The 19,107-nt window shown below is 36.5% G+C and overlaps 3 protein-coding genes across 3 annotated transcripts; 2 read left to right on the forward strand and 1 right to left on the reverse strand.

Annotated features, from left to right (window-relative positions):
• Positions 1–286: 286 nt before the first annotated feature.
• LOC129948458 (uncharacterized) lies at positions 287–1,216 on the reverse strand. The gene has a single exon (XM_056059471.1). It carries the CDS (start codon positions 1,214–1,216, stop codon positions 287–289), a length of 930 nt encoding a protein of 309 aa, XP_055915446.1.
• Positions 1,217–3,673: 2,457 nt separating this feature from the next.
• On the forward strand, positions 3,674–9,475 carry LOC129948470 (uncharacterized). The gene has a single exon (XM_056059481.1). The coding sequence runs from the start codon at positions 3,674–3,676 to the stop codon at positions 9,473–9,475; it is 5,802 nt and encodes a 1,933-aa protein (XP_055915456.1).
• Positions 9,476–10,640: 1,165 nt separating this feature from the next.
• On the forward strand, positions 10,641–14,065 carry LOC129940798 (uncharacterized). The gene is made up of 3 exons (XM_056049280.1): positions 10,641–10,993; positions 11,056–11,191; positions 13,079–14,065. The coding sequence occupies exons 1-3, from the start codon at positions 10,801–10,803 to the stop codon at positions 13,911–13,913; spliced, it is 1,164 nt and encodes a 387-aa protein (XP_055905255.1). The 5' UTR covers positions 10,641–10,800; the 3' UTR covers positions 13,914–14,065.
• The last annotated feature ends 5,042 nt before the right edge of the window (positions 14,066–19,107 follow it).

Genomic DNA, 19,107 nt, shown 5'->3' on the forward strand with positions numbered 1-19,107 from the left:
TGTTTCTTACAACCATTTTCAATTTAAAGAATGATTTCAAAAAATTCCCATGTAAAAGTATTTTGAACATTTTTTTATGTATGTAAATATTTATTTAGTTCAATATGAAATGTGATGTTTTAAGTTCCTACTTACTTTTTTGTTTGTTTTTTGTTTTTAATGTATGTAAATATGAAATGAAATCAATGATATGTGATGTTTTAAGTTTCTATTTACTTTTATTTTAATTATTTGTTTTTATATTAATAAAAAAATGTATTCAAAGAGTACAAGCAGTTTTTATTCTTTAAATTATGTGTCTATTGATTAAATCTTCCATTAACTGCTGCCGCCTTGAACTGCTTGAAGTTCCTGAATAAGAATCAAGCTCTGGAAAAGATTCATGCTGATGGCTTTCCTCTAACTCATCGTTGTTGTCTACACACATGTTATGTAGTATGCAAGCGCATGCCACTAAGTTCACGACAGAGTTAATATTCGTGTGCTCCGTAAAATGAAGTATTCTTCTAAAACGAGTTTTGAGCAAACCAAAAGTATGCTCAATTACTATTCGCCCAGAAGAATGAATTTCGTTGAATCTGCGTTGAGAATCTGTCATATTCCCATTGTCTTTGAAGGGTGGAATCAGCCATTCAAGACATGGATATGCCGAGTCACCAAGCAGGAATGAGTTGAAAGGAAAACGCTCTTCTGTCCTTTCGAATGAAACTCTATATAAATCCGATCTTCGGAGAAGTCGGCTGTCGTGCAAACTCCCCGGTTCTCCACAAAAGACATTTATAAACTTTTTCTTTGCATTAACAACACCTTGAAGTAAAATGCTGTAATAATGCTTCCTGTTAAAATAATTTTCTTTGTTCAGAACCGGGGCCTTAATTTTTATATGGGATCCGTCTATGCAACCCAAAATTCCTGGCATCTTTGTTTTTTCCTCCATTAAAGCAATATTTTGAGCAATTTCATCCCTGCTTGGCCACTTAACATATTCATGGCCAATGGATATTAGCCACATTGTCACTCTTTGAATAATATGCCATGCTGTGGACTGTGACACGCCAAATAAATTAGACACTTCGCGAAAAGTGTTGGTATTTGCCATGTACCACAAAAATATATATACTTCTTTTTCGGCAGAAGTTTTCGGCAGACCTCTTCTTGGTGTCGAATTGAACCGTGGTAAATGCTTGTACCGATCTGAAATACATTTTAAATACATTAGCTTCTAAACATAAATATATTATTCACTGACTGCATACCTATCAATATGTGGACGGTAGACCTATGAAGTCTGAAGTGTTTTTTAAAGTCTCCATCGGAATAGCTTTGAATTATTTCAAAAAAGTTTTTAATCCTTTGGTGATTTGCAGGAACATTTTCAGAAGTTGTAGAGCTACAACTGGAACTTGAATCATCATCGATAAGATTTAATAGGGATAAAATTGAATTGTTTGATTCTTCGCTTTCATCACTGTCCAATAAAATCTGCAAATTATAAAAGTTTTTAATAGATAAAAGAAATACAAATTAAAATGAATACTTACATCAACCACAGAAGCTTCCATTTTGGGTATTTGTTTATATTTTTTTTGCTTCGAAATGTCACTTTTGAAAGAAAGAATTTGACACTGCTACCAAACTTTAAATAATAAAAAATATGATGATCCAATGCTGTTTTATTATCATGATCTGATCCGGATCAGATCATGGTGATAATAAAACGCGGCTATTGTTTACGTGATATCTAGAAACGACAACAAGACAATATTTTATGTGAGTTTGAAACCATTTTTTTTTTAATTTTTGAGAATCTATTTGAATCGAAGGTAAATTTTTTGTGGGTTTTTATTTTTGTTAAAAACTGTCAATTCTATTTTTCTGAACATTTTATCAATTGTTGAAAACAGTAAATAAGTTAGATGCCATCATCTAAAATGTTTGAAAAGATATTTAAGTCAAAATTAAATGTTTACCAACTTTGAGTAATGTTTTTTTAGGTTTTTATTTTTTATAAAAAAAATCGATTTTTCTCAAAATTGTCCTTAATATCAAAAACGTTATTTTTAGCTCCACGAAATTGTTTCAAAGATGAAACCATTTTTTTCGTTTTTTTCGAGGTAACAAATTTTTTTTCAGTTTTTTGTTTTATAAGAAAACCGTGAGTTGTTTTTTTATTTTCAAAAATATACTTGTTTGGTATCTCGTTACTATATATTATATAAATGTTTATTTAAGTCTATCGTTTTTGGTTCATGAGATATTTAGGGTTAACCAAAATGTTCACCTTTTTTAAACTGCTATGGTAAAAAAAACACCCACGCAATTTTCTTTAGAGCCCTTCCTGCATCTTTCTGCGTTATTATCTGTATACACAAATTTATTTGAAGTCGATATCTCTTCTGGTTCTTCAGCTACAAACGAAGAAAAAAACGTCGCCAACGTACGAAAGTACTGATCTTTTATTTCGACTCTAGGGACCTTGAAACGTCACGAAATGTCAAAATTTTCAATTTGACAAATCAGGCTCATAACAAAACCTTCCTATGTTAAGAAAAAATACAATTTTGCAATTTTGAGAGACGCAATATTCTCAGGTGATAAGTTGGCTGCCACTTTGTTTCAACCGGTGAACGGGTAGTTTAAAATGCAAAGCTTAAACTACCAAGCTAGATTCTCTCAACCATTCCTTCATTTAAATTAATTCGTTTATAAGTTCTTTCCTCCACTTGAAATTGTCCGGTGGCATATTTATTGTTTTCTCGGAAACACTAAAAACAATAATAAAGCAAGGCCAAAAAACAGAGAAACTCAAGAAAGGGAAACGTCACAAACCATCCAAGACAATCCTGATCCCAAAACTGAGCGGGTTGAGACTTTTTAAAGTATTTCTAGTTCACCTACTTTCTCTTTCGCACTTATTTGCGTCTTTCTAAAAACGTCTGAGTGTAATAACACACAAACTAGCCAAGGCTCGACTCTGCCGTGATAATCAACTAGGCAAGTAGTTTCGTCTGTTTACGTATTTGGATCTTGTCCCTTAAGACCGTGTACAAATAGCTCGGAGCCAATTGGATCGGTCCTGTATGTCTAGCTAACATGGAAAATCATTCTGTTTGGCGTAGAAGAATAACATGAACCACAAAATTTCTTTCTACATTAATGAATTTTTTTTTGTTGATTCCTCTATAGAACTAATTATTTGATTTACGATATGATGATCCATTTTTATTAAATTTCTCAAGTAAGGTAAAAGCATTGTCAGAAAAACCTCGACTGAATATAACCACTTAAAATATTCTGCCTGGCTACGGCCAGTATTTGACATTAGTATTAGTTGCCAATTTTTATTTCACTTCCGTTCGCCTCTGCCTTTTTCGATTCCTCACTCATACATCCTTAAATACGTGTCTATTTACATACATACATATGTAATTTTCGGATAACGGACTAAGATTTAGAATTCTGCATTTGAATAACGGCGGCGTCGAAGACAACACGGATTGAGCGAGAACAAACTAAAATTTAAGCCAACTGGCAAAATATCTTTTTTATAAAATTAAATGAATAAAGTATTTTTTGTAAAGTTGTAAGAAGCTCTAAGTTTTATATTTTATTAAGTTGTCTGAAAGTTTGACAACATTCTTAAATTTTAATTAATAAATTCGTGCTCAAAAATATGCCCATCAATAGAACGCCACCGCCTGTGTCTCAAGGAAATGATAATGAGGCAGGCCACCCAATTCAAGATGATGACCAAAACGAGCTGCAACAACACCAGCAGCACAAGGAGCTGCAACAACATCAGCAGAACCAGGAGCTGCAACAACATCAGCCGCAGCAGGAGCAGCAACACCATCAGGCGCCACGAAATAAGACACCAAAGGCCAGAAGGAATCCAGCAAAGTGCAGGATTTGTGGAGAAGGGTATAACCAGGAAATGGTGTTCTGCGACGGGGTATGTAAACATTGGTATCACTATATTTGTGTAGATATAAGTCGTAGTCAGGCAGAAATTATTTCTAAGTGGTTTTGCGAGGAGTGCTCAATATTAAATCTGAGGAAAATTGATGCACTACATATAAAACTAATAAATCAGATGAAGGTAGTAGAAAAAAATGTTCTTGAGAAAAAACGTAAAACAGTTATAAATAATTCTTATAAGAAATGGTTAGGGTTTAAAGAGGATTATATAAATTTGAAAGGATCATTTGTAGATAGCCAGGGTGCTCCGCTTCCTGAGCCCAGGTTAGTTTCTGTTGGTTCGACAGGCTTGCACAATGAATCGGATAGACGTTCAGTGTCCTCCATAAGCAGTTCGTCAACACAAAGAAATTTGCGTTTGAATCTTATTCAACAACGACGTGACATACTAAGGGAACAGCGAGACAATCTACAAAAAGAGCAAGAACTTTTGAAACGCCAAGAAGAACTCATTGACGAAATGTCAGAAAGCGAGGACGATGTGGGATGGATCAATGACGAGGTGCCCATCCGTAGTAGTAGGAACCAAGCTATGAACCCATCGGCACCTGCTTTCAAACCATCATCTACGACTGCATTTAAGCGAATACCTACACCAATGCTGCATCAACCAACCGTATTTGAACTTCCAACACCACTGAGCCAGAGGGAATTGGCTGCCAGGAAGGTTTATAGGGAACTTCCAACCTTTACTGGCAATCCTGAGGAGTGGCCACTCTTCAAGAGAATGTTCGACCAGTCCACTCAAGCTTGTGGGTACAGCATTGACGAAAATCTTATGCGTCTCCAACAAGCGCTAAAAGGAAGGGCACGGAACCTGGTTTCCGGCCAATTAGCAGAGCCATCGTGTGTACCACAAATTATAAAATCTTTAGAAATAGCGTTCGGCCAACCAAACGTAATTTTAGAAAGTCAATTAGAAAAATTCGCTAAACTTTCTGTAGTCAAACCCGATAAATTAGAATCCATCCTAGAGTTTTCCACTGCTGTAACAAATCTCAATGCGGTGATGAAGGCTTCGGGACTCGCGAGCCAGTATGATAACCCACTTCTTCTTAAAGAGTTACTCAAGAAACTTACAAACGATATGAAGATGAAGTGGGCTACGTTCTCAATGGACAGGGAAGTTAAAGGTGTTATTGCGTTCGGTTCCTGGTTAGAGTTGGAAGCAAAAAAGGTGTATGAAGTACTTCCAATTTCTGAGTTAAGTATTAGTAGGAGGGAAGTTGTTCATAACGAAAAGTCGAATAGCAAAAGTAGGGTCAATGTTCACATCCAAGCTAAACCATATTCAACCTGTTTAGTATGTGCAAGCCAATGTAAGAGTCTAGAGGCATGTGATGTTTTTAAACAAATGTCTTCTTTAGCCAGGTGGGAAAAAGTTAAGGAGTTAAGACTCTGTCGCCAGTGTTTGACTGCCCATGCAATTAAATACCCTTTTGTATGTAAGAAGGCAGTCAAATGTAGTTTCACCGGTTGTACGAGAAAACATCATCCGTTAATGCATCAAGATGTCATCAGTACCACACCAATAGTAGTAACATCACAGAACAGTCATACCAATGAGGGTGACTGTTTTCAGTTCCAGTATATACCAGTCACACTTCGTAAGGGTGACAAAAGGGTTACTACATTGGCGTTCCTCGATGGTGGTTCTAGTGGAACAAGAATAGAAGAAAGTGTTGCAAATGAACTGGGATTAAATGGACCTAAAGTTGTATTGCACCTTAAATGGACAGCAGGCGTACGTCGACAGGAGGATTCTACTAAGGTCTCAATGGTAATTTCAGGGGTATACGAAGGTGCCAAGGAATTCGAAATACCTGTTGCTCATACAATAAAGGAGCTAGGTTTACCAAGGCAAACCCTAAAATATGATGACCTTGCCAGAGTACATCCTCATCTACGTGGGCTTCCAGTTAATTCTTATATTCAAGAACAACCAAGGATAATGATAGGCCTAAGCGACTGGCATCTTGCTGTTCCTAGTAGGACTCGACTAGCTGAGTGGAATGATCCTGTGGCAACAAAGTGTAAGCTGGGATGGTCAGTGTTTGGTTCAAGTAGCTCATCCAAAAGCCAGAATATAAATTACCACATTGAAGAGTATTCACATCCAGACGATGAAAACTTGGACGATATGATGAGGCATTTCTTCTCCGTGGATAGTTTGGGAGTAAAAATACCAAAATATGACCTGATATCTAAAGAGGAAAGTCGTGCTAAGATGATAATGGATGAGACAACAAAATTCGATAAAAATCGTTTCGAAACCGGCTTACTTTGGCGCTACGATGATCCTGTACTTCCAGACAGTAGACCCATGGCCAACTTCAGACTTTTGTCACTGAATCGTAGACTGCAGAAGAATCCAAAACTGAAAAGCGATATGCAAAATCAAATCGATGATTACATCAAGAAAGGATACGTCCGTAAGCTGTCCGCTGAAGAGTTACGACAAAACCACAAGCGAATTTGGTATCTTCCATTGTTTCCAGTGGTTAATCCGAACAAGCCTGAAAGATTGAGAGTGGTTTGGGATGCAGCGGCGAAAGTAAATGGAGTATCATTAAACTCACTTTTACTTAAAGGTCCTGATGCGCTTCCATCACTACTAGGCATTCTTATGAGATTCAGGGAAAATGCAGTCGCTATTAGTGGAGACATTTCTGAAATGTTTCATCAGATCAAAATTTTACCTAAAGACCAACATGCCTGCAGATTTTTATGGGATGACGGAAATGGAGAAGCAGTATACATCACACAAGTTATGACATTTGGAGCGACGTGTTCACCAAGTAGCGCTCAGTTTGTCAAAAACCTAAATGCCAAAAAATATGAAAAAGATTATCCAAGAGCAGTTGAAGCGATCATCAAGAACCATTATGTGGACGACTTGCTCGATAGTCTAAGAACACCAGAAGAGGCAATTGCACTAGCCAAAGATGTCAAAATGATTCATAAAGCCGGAGGATTCCACATCAGGAAGTGGAAATCTAACTCAAGAGAAGTGATGGCTGCCTTAGGAGAAGAATCTTCGGAGGTTAGTGACAATTTTGACCTAGATAAGGAAACTGTTTATTATACCGAAAAAGTATTAGGAATGTGGTGGGATACCAAAACTGATTCACTTACATATTCCTTAAAGTTTAACAAAGGCAACAAAGATGTTCTTAGCGGTGATCGTAAACCAACAAAACGAGAAGTATTACGGGTGATGATGTCCATTTTCGATCCTCTCGGCTTGATAGGTCACTTCACCAGCTACTTGAAGGTTCTCATGCAAGAGGTTTGGCGGTCTGGAGTTCATTGGGATGATGAAATTGAAGACGATCATCATGAAAGCTGGCTTCGATGGTTAAATGAATTGAAGCAAGTTGAATCAGTCCTCATCCCAAGATGTTACTTAGCTGAATCAACATGGGATCTCGCAGAAACAGAACTTCACGTCTTTGTCGATGCTAGTAACACCTGCAGTGCTACAGTGGCATACCTTCGCATACAGTCAAAAGATAATATTACTTGTTCATTGCTAGGTTCAAAAACAAAAGTAGCGCCCATTAAACTTATGTCGATTCCACGACTGGAATTAGTTGCTGCATTGATTGGAGCAAGATTCGCCAATAGCATTCGTCAATCTCTAGCAATCCGTATTCATCGCGTGGTGTTCTGGTCGGATTCAGTAACAGTTCTGAGCTGGTTAAGAACCGATGCAAAATCAGTGAAAGGGCAATTCGTAGCCTTCAGAATAGCAGAAGTGCAAGAGATATCTAACATCGCCAACTGGAGATACGTACCGTCAGAAATGAATCCAGCAGATGACGCGACTAAGTGGAAAAAGGGACCATCATTGAACATGACTGATCGTTGGATGCAAGCACCGCAGTTTCTTTATGAATCCGAATTAGAATGGCCTGAAGATATATCTTTACATCAGGAACGCCATCATACAGCTGTCGAAACATTACATCAAACAACAGAGCCAGTGATTTCAATAAAAAGATTTGAGAATTGGAACAAGATGTTAAGAGTTACCGCATTTGTCTGCAGATACATAGATGCCCTAGGTGGTACGACAAGAGGAAACGATTCCTTTTCATCACAAGAGTATCAGCGAGCAGAACGTGTGATTTTCAGAATAATTCAACTTGAGGGATTGTCTTCCGAAGTTAATTATCTTTCAAAGCCAGAAAACCTCATATCAAAAAAGAAACGTCCCCATAGTGCCAGTAACATATTCTCAATGAAACCATATTTGGATGAGAATAGAGTGATAAGATCACTAAGCCGTATAGACAACGCAAGTTGTTTAAGCTTTAACTCGAGGCGGCCAATAATTCTTCCACATGATCATCATGGGACGCTGCTGCTGGTACGAAACTATCACGAAATATTCCGTCATATTAATCATGAAACGGTGGTGAATCAATTAAGAAAAAAGTACTATATTCCGAGAATACGACAGGTTTTAAAACGAGCTAGAAAACTTTGTAACCGTTGCAAGATAAGAATGGCCAATTCTACTCCACCTGAAATGGCGGTTTTACCAGAAGTACGAGTTGAAGCATTTACACCTCCCTTTTCTAACACTGCAGTGGACTATGGAGGCCCATTTGAAATAGTAAATAGCCGAAAAGTAGAAAAGAGGTGGATCTGTCTATTTACATGTCTGGTAACTAGAGCTATCCATATCGAAATTGCCTACAGTTGCAGCGCTGACTCATTTATACTTTGCTACAGGAACTTTTTATGTCGAAGAGGGTCAGTGAGAAAAATGTTTAGCGACCGAGGCACCAACTTTATCGGAGCTGAAAAATTACTAAAAACTAGCTTAAAATCAGTCGATCATCAACTTATTGCGGAAAAGTTTGTGAATTCAGAACTGGAATGGCATTTTCATCCTCCAGCATCACCTCACATGAATGGATGTTGTGAAAGGCTTATAAAATCTGTTAAGATCGCCTTATACGCGGTGAGCAACGTCACATCATATAAACCTAACGATGAGCTTTTTCGTAGTTTTTTGATGGAGGTTGAGGACATGATCAACTCTCGGCCACTAACCTATCTACCACTCGACAGCGAACAGTCCGAAGCCATAACACCTAACCATTTTCTTCGTCAGTCACCTGGAGGGATGATACCACTTGGCAACTTCAATGATGATACAAAGCTACTTAAATCAAATCTGCTTATGTCACAGCTTCACGCGAGACATTTTTGGAAACGTTGGATCGCCGAGTATCTACCTACACTAACTAGGCGAGAAAAGTGGGACATGCAGACTGAACCATTAGCAGTTGGAGACATCGTACTAATAATTGATGAAAGGAGCCCTCGCAACCAATGGCAAAAGGGAAGAATCATAAAAGTCAACGCCACTAAAGACGGTCAGGTACGCAGTGCAACCGTACAAACTGAATCCGGAATCTACCAAAGACCTTCAGTAAAGCTTGCTAAGTTGAATATATCAGCGAAGGAAGAGGTACATTTGTGAGAAGCCTAGAGAAATGTACCGAGGGGGAGAATGTCAGAAAAACCTCGACTGAATATAACCACTTAAAATATTCTGCCTGGCTACGGCCAGTATTTGACATTAGTATTAGTTGCCAATTTTTATTTCACTTCCGTTCGCCTCTGCCTTTTTCGATTCCTCACTCATACATCCTTAAATACGTGTCTATTTACATACATACATATGTAATTTTCGGATAACGGACTAAGATTTAGAATTCTGCATTTGAATAACGGCGGCGTCGAAGACAACACGGATTGAGCGAGAACAAACTAAAATTTAAGCCAACTGGCAAAATATCTTTTTTATAAAATTAAATGAATAAAGTATTTTTTGTAAAGTTGTAAGAAGCTCTAAGTTTTATATTTTATTAAGTTGTCTGAAAGTTTGACAACAAGCATCTTTAATTACTCTTGCGCAATTCATTGTTCGGTTTAAAGGTGTAAAAATAACGTTTTCAATTATGATATTTGTAGTTTGACAGATGAATAATTTATAACAATTAGCAACCATGACACTTGAATTTTGATTTTTTTTTTGGTTTTCATCATTGAAAACAAACATTGAAATTTGTTTGACAGGTCGTTTATAGCTATCCTTAAAAATTTCTGTCATTGATACAAATTTCCTGGTTGTAATCCACCAAAAAATTTTTACTGACAGAAATCTGTCATTGAAATTGTGTGAAATTGGAACGCAAATAAGTGGAACGATTCGTTCAGGAAAATGAATTTCCGTCCGGAAAATAGAAAAATACATTTTTAGTGGAAAATAAATGCTTAAGTACACTCTTTGTTTCTCAAAAAAAATTGGTATGTGATTTCCGATCGATCAGTATATAATTTTTATTTCTAATCAAAGAGAAACACCGTCAAATATCGATTTAAAAATGTTTCCGGATCAATTTCAATGATAGGTACAACTGGCGCCTAAGGTCCAGTGTCCGAATCTATCAGTTTTTTAAGATACGAAAAAAACACATAAGAATAAATCATTATCCACCGCTAATCTGGATCCAAAATATTTTTGAACAGAAAACGAAATCACATTCATACAGTTTGAGAACAACTGGTTTCTTATTTCTGCTGAAAAATAAAACAAACGTCAAATCGTTCCTTCAAACAACGTCAAATTTTTCGATTTGCAATTTTCGTGTTTCTTGTATATTTTCTCTCTTGCTTGAAATTGCTTCCAATTTTGTTTGTTTGTTTGAAATTGAATGAAATCTATCATAACACTAGTTCTAGATCTTGAACTGAATTCAGTATCAGTTAAAAATTTAAAAAATACAAATTGATTCGACTAAAATGAATGATACCTCCATGAATGAAATTCGCGTACATCCATCGCATTCTCGATGGCTTACCGAAGAAGTATTCAATCTAATCGACCTGGTGAGGCGAGATGAGGCAATCTATAATCCACGACATAAATACTATTTTTGCCGGCCTTACGTTGAAAATTTTTGGCGTGAAATTGATTTACGATTGAGGAAGAATTGTATTTATTTATCATAATCATGTAAATTCTAGGCATAGTAATTTTATTGTTCCTCTTTTTAGCTGGTGCAAGTTTGGCAAAATGGACAAATCTTAGAATATCCTTTCGGCGGGAATATGCAAACTTTCAAGAAGAAAAAGTACCACCTTGTTGGTCGTATTTTGATAGAATGCTATTTTTACATCCTTATTTGCGCAAGTAAGTTTGAATGTTAAATTTTATTACATGATGATTAACTGAGAAACTTTCTATATCCTTCTGCTATTTAAACACTTCTCCTTTATTACTCTAACATTGAATTTTAGGCAGGCTTCTCAATCAATGAAAAGGAATCGACTGTTAGGATTTTAGATCGAGAACTTCTCGAGCTAAGATGATAGTTGATTGTCAATTTGTTAATGGTCGCTTAAACTATTTCTCTCTACTTTTCTCCATGCATATGATTGATTGAGAAAGTTTCGGCTGTGTTGATAAGGTGGAAAATGGAATAGAGCACCATTCCTAGTCTGGATTTCTTTCCGACACAATTTGGTGTCGGAACAAATGTAGACTACAAAAGGGTAGACAATTGTTTTGATTTTCTCTCAATTCATCCAAAAACTGCATTATCCTATTAAGTAATTGAGTTTATATACCAGCAGAATTCCAGTTTTCCATCAAATAACACACCAAGAAGAGGCTTATCATTTACGAGATAAAAACCAGGATCAGACATAAGGGACTTTATTTGCAGTCAACTACATTCTTTGAACGCAAAATTAGACCAAGATAGCTTGTTGTCATTTATTTCAAACATGAACCCCTACTTCACTTTCTTTTACCTGTTGATTGTTCGGAAAGCATTAAAAATATTATCAACAAAAAAATCTTACCCAAGGTACAATTCCAAAAAAAAGTTGTATTTGGTATTGTTAGTTTTCCTCTTCTTCTTTAAATTAAATAATGTAGTAAATAAATAAATCAAAGAGTTATAAGTTCAGCTTTTAGTTAAATGTTAAATGATCAGCTTATATTCTGACATAAATAGACTTGACTTGAAAGTTAGAGAGTTTTTTCTTGCCTGACTTTCCACTCAACTTTTCAATGAAGTTGCCTTAATTGGAAGGTACATTTTTGCCAGATGACCAATCACATACTAGAAACTTGCCTTTCCTCCAAGTCCCTTATGTCGCTTGAACCTGCCCAATGATACTCCGTCAAACAAGTAAATAAAAGGAATTACAGAAAGCTTTCTCTTAAAGCTCATAGCTTTACATTTATCGACATTAAGAAGCATACAGTTACGAACACACCAATCAAAAAACGAGCTAAGATCACATTGGCTATTTTTTCCAAACACAATTTTTAATATTCTAACATCGTCTACATAAATTATGCACATAGAGTGCTTCAACATAGACGGTACATCGTTTATAAATAAAATGAAGAGAATAGGACCTATATGACTACCTTGTGGAATTCCTAAGTTAAAATTAAACTTGTTTGATTTACAACCATTGAAGGGAACAGAGTATAATTATCGAATAAATAAAATTGATTTATCTCTCAAACTCATCTTTCCTCATTAAAAAAACTCAACAAAAAAAGTTCGTCAAAATTGTTTCAAACTAAGAGTAATATGCCATTTCATCTCTCTTGGTGTATTTTAGTGTTAATGCTTTAAGAAGAGTAGCTTAGCTGTGCTAGTTACTGTTCGAGTGTTAAATGGAATATAAGGGAGCTTTTGGCAAAAGTTAGAAATGAAAATTCCACAGACCTTTCCTAACTCTAATTGAGCTAAGGTCAACTAGATATTGTATTCCCAATAATCAAAATTATGTATATCATATTTTATATGCATAAAGAAGCTCCTAAAAAGTTTGCAACAGCGAAACAAGCCGTTGCAAATGCCTGCTAAGACGGAATTTTAACATTCCGGTTTCATCAAACTAAACTTAAAACATGACCTGGCATTGTGTAGATAATACGCTAAATCCGCCTAAACAGGATTTTGCCCTCTCAATAATTATGAGATTATTCTTAAGATATATTAGGAAAAAAGAACTTGATTTCTCCTCTTTTTTTTTGACAATTTAATTATTCTAGTAAGAAGTCTTCAGAGCCCAAAGGCCTTGATTCGCATCTTCAAGAAGCTCTTGCCCAAATAAACGGTCTAAGCTATAAATCTCAACAGCAACTAACATCAAATAGCGAAAGTCCTGTAAATGAATATGTGGACCAGTATTTTTCGTATTGTGAAGACGACCCACAACCTTCGCCTGACAACATAGACGATATAATCGAAGAAGAAACCCCACCGGTCACAAATAATTCTTTTATAACCGATATAAAATCAGAGAGCGAAAATGAAAGCGAGGAAAAGGATGGTAAAGTACAAACTCCTCGAGACAGAGATAAAGAAAGAGATCGAGAACGAGATCATGAAGAATTCAAGGATATAATTATTGAAATATCTGATGACACAGAACCATTACCATCGCAAAACGAATTGAATCGATTGAGTCCTCAAAATGATTGTGGTCCAATTAGAAACCTGCTAAAGCGTCCAAGAAATGAAGTGAACAATACCACTACCCCAGTTTCATCAAATAATGTTTCGTTGGTGAGACCTTTGACTTTGGCAGCGGTTACGTCGACGGCGACATCAAATCAACCCGAACTTAGTATGTTTACCCAGGCCATTATCAATAGTACATCACATGCAAATAGTTCTTCGAATCGTCTTGAACAAGGAAGTCCTGTTGCTACTGCTACTGTATCATCAATTCGACGAAATGATTTCTGTGAATGTAAAACCGATTCAGATGCAATGTTCCTTATGAGTTTGTTGCCAGACATAAGAAAATTAAATGGACGTGATCGTGGTAAAATCAAAATTGCATTTCAAAATATTGTGCAGGAATTTTTGTATCCCGACTAAGGACTGGTTCAAAATTCTGTAGGTTTAAGATAAAACTAAAGCTATAAGCTGAATACTATTTTACGCGTCTTAATTACTAAATTATTATAAATGTGCAATGCTTACATAATTCATAGACAAAATATATAATTATAAAATTTAAAAAAACAGAATGTTTGTTTCTTTTTTTGGAGAAGGTAATAAAATTGTATTCACAGTGCTGCTAAAATCATTCCAAATTTTTTTATTGGGCAGGTTCAGACAACATAAGGGACTTCATTTACAGCTAACTGCATTCTTTGAACGTACCTAAACCTTCACCAAGGCAACTAGTTAATTTTCAAGTGTGATAAATTTCAAACTTGGAACTTTACTGCAATAACTTCTACCTTCAGCACGTCGTACAAAAACTACTTAAAACATTATTGTCTAGAACGCACTCCTTAAGCAAGTTACAAGCCCATTACGAATTGTATTTTGTATTGTAAAGAAATATTACTTATTTCTTTACCAAATTGACAAGGAACTCTTTTATAGAAAAGATTGAATTAAGTTGTGTAGAAAATTAATAAATTCCAATGTTTAAAATTTTAAAGATCAGTATCCAAAAAAATAGATCTTGGGTTCAATCCTTGCCTGTGCTGTCTATCCTTGTACGGGTCTCTTTTAAAGAATTGACAGATAATCTAAGAGTAATGTTTGTCATGAAAAGAGCTTTTAAATTAACCGTTCGGGTTCGGCATGTAGGTCGCCTTCATTCCTTACATTACTCGCACACAGGAGTGGTTGAGCATTGTAAGTCACTAGGCCCTGGTTCTCTACAAGCTCTTGGGTCTCCTAATGTTTATTTATTCTTCGTCGTTGTATTTTAAAAAAGTTAAATTTAAATGCTCAACAATTTTTTTAAGGATTAATGGGTGTCATCACAGCCGGCAAGGTGTTGTTATGGTTTTTGGCAATATTGTAATTCTGATCGATTAAATTAGAGTGTTCACCATCAAGAATGACGGCAAATGCATACAATAGTCCGGAAGACGACCATCGGATTACCTAAATCATCACATAAGTTGATATGCAGTCCCTGGCCATATTATGAGACGCACTTTAGATTTTATGCAAAATTGTAATTCCCAGCCCAGACCTATAAGGAGCAGTTTTATCCGGCTCCCCATCCTTGAAGTTATACTTAGGATCTGGCCCTCCAGGTTGGGGGTTGTCCCTTCGGGGTGACTTCCTGGTCACGTAAAAGCCTCATAGTTGCGAAGCACCAAAAAGCCTCGGATACGGACGGATTTACTGTTGACAAACTACGTAAACGAATTAAGGACAAAGAACTTCGGATATGCACGTGGAATGTTAGGTCCCTTAACAGACCACGTGCGGCCGAAGAATTAGCAGAGGCCCTATACTGCGATAAAGCAGACATCACCGCCACCCAGGAAATACGATGGGATGGTCCGGGCAAAAAGAGGATGAAAAACTGCGATACTTACTATGGTGACTGCTACCACGAAAAACAACAGCGCTTATTTGGATGCGGCTTCGTCATTGGAGCCAGGCTTAGGCAAGAAGTCTGATATGCCTGATATGCGCACACGCCCCACAGAAGACAAAGACGACAACACCAAAGATATGTTCTTCGAGCTCTTAGACAAAACATATGAGCAGTGTCCTAGCTACGATATTAAAATTGTCCTGGGCGATTTTAATGCCAAGCTAGGGAGGGAAGACATCTTTGGTGGAATAATCGGGAAGACATCTTTGGTGGAATAATCGGGAAGAACAGCCTGCACGACAACACTTCTGACAACGGATTCAGGCTCATAGATTTTGTTGCGGGGCGAAACGTCATGGTAGTCAGTACGCGTTCTCCATACATCAACATTCACAAAAGAACTTGGAGTTCCCCAGATCTATCTACCGTCAACCAGAATGACCATATTGCGATCAACGCCAGACACGCTTCCAGCAACATGGATGTCCGAACTTTCCGAGGAGCTAACATTGAATAAGACCACTACCTCGTTGTAGCCAAGGTAGCACTTCGGGTTTCCAGACCCAAGGCAAAACAGGGAGGTGCTGGAAGAAGGAACGACGTCGAACGGCTATAATCGCAAGAAATCGCCAAATCCTTTTCCGGTCGAGTTACAAGTAACCTCTCTCGAAGTTCTCTACCGCCAACACAATGTATCGAAAACCAGTGGGAACGTTGCGAAGATGCAATCAGATAAGCCGCCTCTGATGTGCTGGGTTTCAAGCAGCCACCAACAAGGAACCCTTGGTTTGATAAGGAATGTCGGCAAGCAAATGCAGCCAAACAACAGGCACGCAAAGCGGCGCTGCATAAAAGGACGAGAGCTGTTCATGAGCTCTATGAGCAGAAAAAGCACTGACTTCTCAGAAGGAAAAGGAGAGAGCATGAGAAGCGTGCGGTTGAAGATGTGGGGTTAAAAGCAGGAATGAAGTTCGAAAGTTTTATGAACTGGTGAAACGAAATTCACAGGTACATAAACCTAGAACCGAAGGCTGCAAAGACGGAAGTGGAAACATCATAGTGGAACCGCAGTCAATGCTGAGAATATGGAAGGACCATATGCAGACTGTATAACGGACCGAACCGAATTCCGCTGTCAGACAGGATGATCCATTCAACTAAGCTGAAGTATAATAAAGCCGCTGGAGCGGATAGCTTGAATGCCGAGTTCTTTAAAGCAGCTGGAGATAAGTTGGTTAGGAGCAAGCACCAACTTATCTGTAAGATAAGGTCGGAAAAAAGCATGCCCGATGAATGGAACCTCAGTATTGTTTGCCCGATCCTGAAAAAAAGGAGACCCTTTAAACTGCACCAACTAAGAGGAATCAGTCTACTTAACATCGTCTATAAAATATTCTCTGCCGTAATATGTTAACGTCTAAAGGCCATTGGCAACAACCTGATAGGTCCTTATCAGTGTGGTTTTAGACCAGGTAAGTCCACAGTCGATCAAATATTCACATTATAGCAGATCCTGGAAAAAACAAAAGAACACCAAATCAAAACCCACCATCTTTTCATCGATTTCAAGGCCGCATATGACAGCATCTACAGGAACAAGCTGTATAGAACCATGTCTAGTTTTGGCATCCCAAACTCGTCCGTTTGTGCAGAATGACCTTGGAGAATTCATGCTGCTCCATAAAGGTTGGAAACAACTTAACAAAACCTTCCGATGTGGCGCGCACATGTGGAAAGTGACCTCACCCAACTTGGAGCGCGAAACTGGAGACATCTAGCTAGGGCCCAGCTAGATGGAGAAGTTTATTGGGTGAGGCCCTAGTTCACACAGGACTGTAGTGCCACCTTAATTAAGTAAGTAACTAAAATTTCTTGTTATTTTCGGAATCTCTAAAGATATTTTAAAAGAGACCACGATACAAATTATAAAATAGGTTTTGTCCACAGTTGGGTGGTCATGGTATGAGGATGTGTTGTAGCTTCTGGTGATCAGTACTAACATTTTGTGGAGGGTAAAATGTATCAAAAAGCTAACATCAATATTTTGAAACAAGGTTGTTGGCCAATGTCAGTAAACTCGAAATACAAGACAATTTCTTCTTCTAACAGTACAATTCGCATATAATGGATGAACTTTGAAGTCGAGTTACTCAAAAGAACTGTAGAAACATTGAGCACCTTAACACGGGCTTTCAAGAAGAATGGCACAGAATAAGTTCTGACGTATGTATATAAATACATATAATAAATACTTGCCCCTCTCTTCAATACCTCGATACCTTGAAAAAGCGATTAAATCGAAAGAATGCGCAACTAAGTACTACATATTAAGTGTCCGATTGTATGTGAAGTGTTAAATTATAGAATTGTTTTTGTTTTTAAATGTCATATAAAATGGTTATGTTTTACACTCTCCATACATTTACTGGAAGAAAATGGTCATATTAGGGCGACATAAGGGACTTAAAAGTAAGTCAAGTTTCTATTATCTGATTGGCCAGATGCCAAAAAATTGCTTTCCAATTAAGGCAACTTTATTGGAAACTTGACTGGAAAGTTAGCCAAGAAAAATCTCCTAACTAACAAGTCAAGTCTACTTATGCCAACATGACAGTTGATAATATTTTTTCATTCAACTGAAAGTTGAACTTTGGTACTTCATGATTTATTTATATCCTGCTTATTTTCATTTCATGTTTTATTTATAAATTGGTAAGGGAATAAGTAATATTTATTTAAAGGACAAAATACGAGTCGAGATGGACTTACCTTAGGAGTTTTATAGATGTTTTTAATAGTTTCTGCTCGGGCAACTGAAAGTAGAGGTTGGTGAAGTAAAATTCCGAATTCGAAATTTATGACACTTTACCGACTACTTAGTTGCCTTGTTCCAAATGTAAGTTCAAAGAAAGTAGTTGACTGCAAATGAAGTCCCTTATGTTGTCTGAACCTGCCCAATGCATTGTGAAAATGTATATTTTATGTGTCCGACTAGTTGTGGGAGCTACTGTATTTCGAATACGAAAAGTTTTGCCCGCTGATGCTAAAACTATTGGTCGAGAGAACAAATCAGATAATAAACGCTTGTCCGACCATTTAAAACAAAAAAAACATGATTTTGATTGATTCTTGAAATAAAACTACTTTATAACTTTTTGTGTTTTGGTATTTTCAAGTACTCGAAACGATTAAAGAACCCAAAACTCCAACTTCAGTATAATGTACTAAAAATGTCCGTTACTCTTACTTACTATTTTGGAAAATCTAGACGTTAAAATTAGTTTTCTTAGTAGAGATGAAAATCCAAAGTCAGGTTGAATAAAAAGAATTTTTTATTATTGCTTACCATTCGCCTATCGACAAACTTTTATTTGAATAAAAAAACTCGACACTGTTTTAGTTTTTTTTTTATTTAAAAAAAATTGAATAGACATAAAATACATTTTAGATATATTTTTTAGTTTCATTAAAAAGTATTATGTTTATGCAAATTAAAAAAAAACATATAATATAAAATACATTCATACTTCTAATATATAAATTAGTACTTGTACATAATATAAATTTATTATACAAAAGAATTTTACTTAATTCGTTTGTTCTGATAATTTCTCAAAAAATCAGTTTTTTGTTTTCTAATATTTATGTATAAAGAAATGCTTTATCATTTAGCAAAAAGAAAAGTAAAATAGCTACCATTTTAAAGTCTTATTCAATTTA

The sequence above is a fragment of the Eupeodes corollae genome, chromosome 1 (genome assembly GCF_945859685.1).
Source record: "Eupeodes corollae chromosome 1, idEupCoro1.1, whole genome shotgun sequence".
Taxonomy (NCBI): Eukaryota; Metazoa; Arthropoda; class Insecta; order Diptera; family Syrphidae; genus Eupeodes; species Eupeodes corollae.

What these genes read in the sequence shown, in the direction of transcription:
- LOC129948458 (XM_056059471.1), bottom strand. Translation starts at nt 1,216, where the DNA reads ATGTATTTAAAATGTATTTCAGATCGGTACAAGCATTTACCACGGTTC.
- LOC129948470 (XM_056059481.1), top strand. Translation starts at nt 3,674, where the DNA reads ATGCCCATCAATAGAACGCCACCGCCTGTGTCTCAAGGAAATGATAAT.
- LOC129940798 (XM_056049280.1), top strand. Translation starts at nt 10,801, where the DNA reads ATGAATGATACCTCCATGAATGAAATTCGCGTACATCCATCGCATTCT. An exon ending in TTTACGATTGAGGAAGAATT is followed by an intron (nt 10,994 to 11,055) that starts GTATTTATTTAT and finishes TCCTCTTTTTAG; the next exon opens with CTGGTGCAAGTTTGGCAAAA. An exon ending in TTACATCCTTATTTGCGCAA is followed by an intron (nt 11,192 to 13,078) that starts GTAAGTTTGAAT and finishes TAATTATTCTAG; the next exon opens with TAAGAAGTCTTCAGAGCCCA.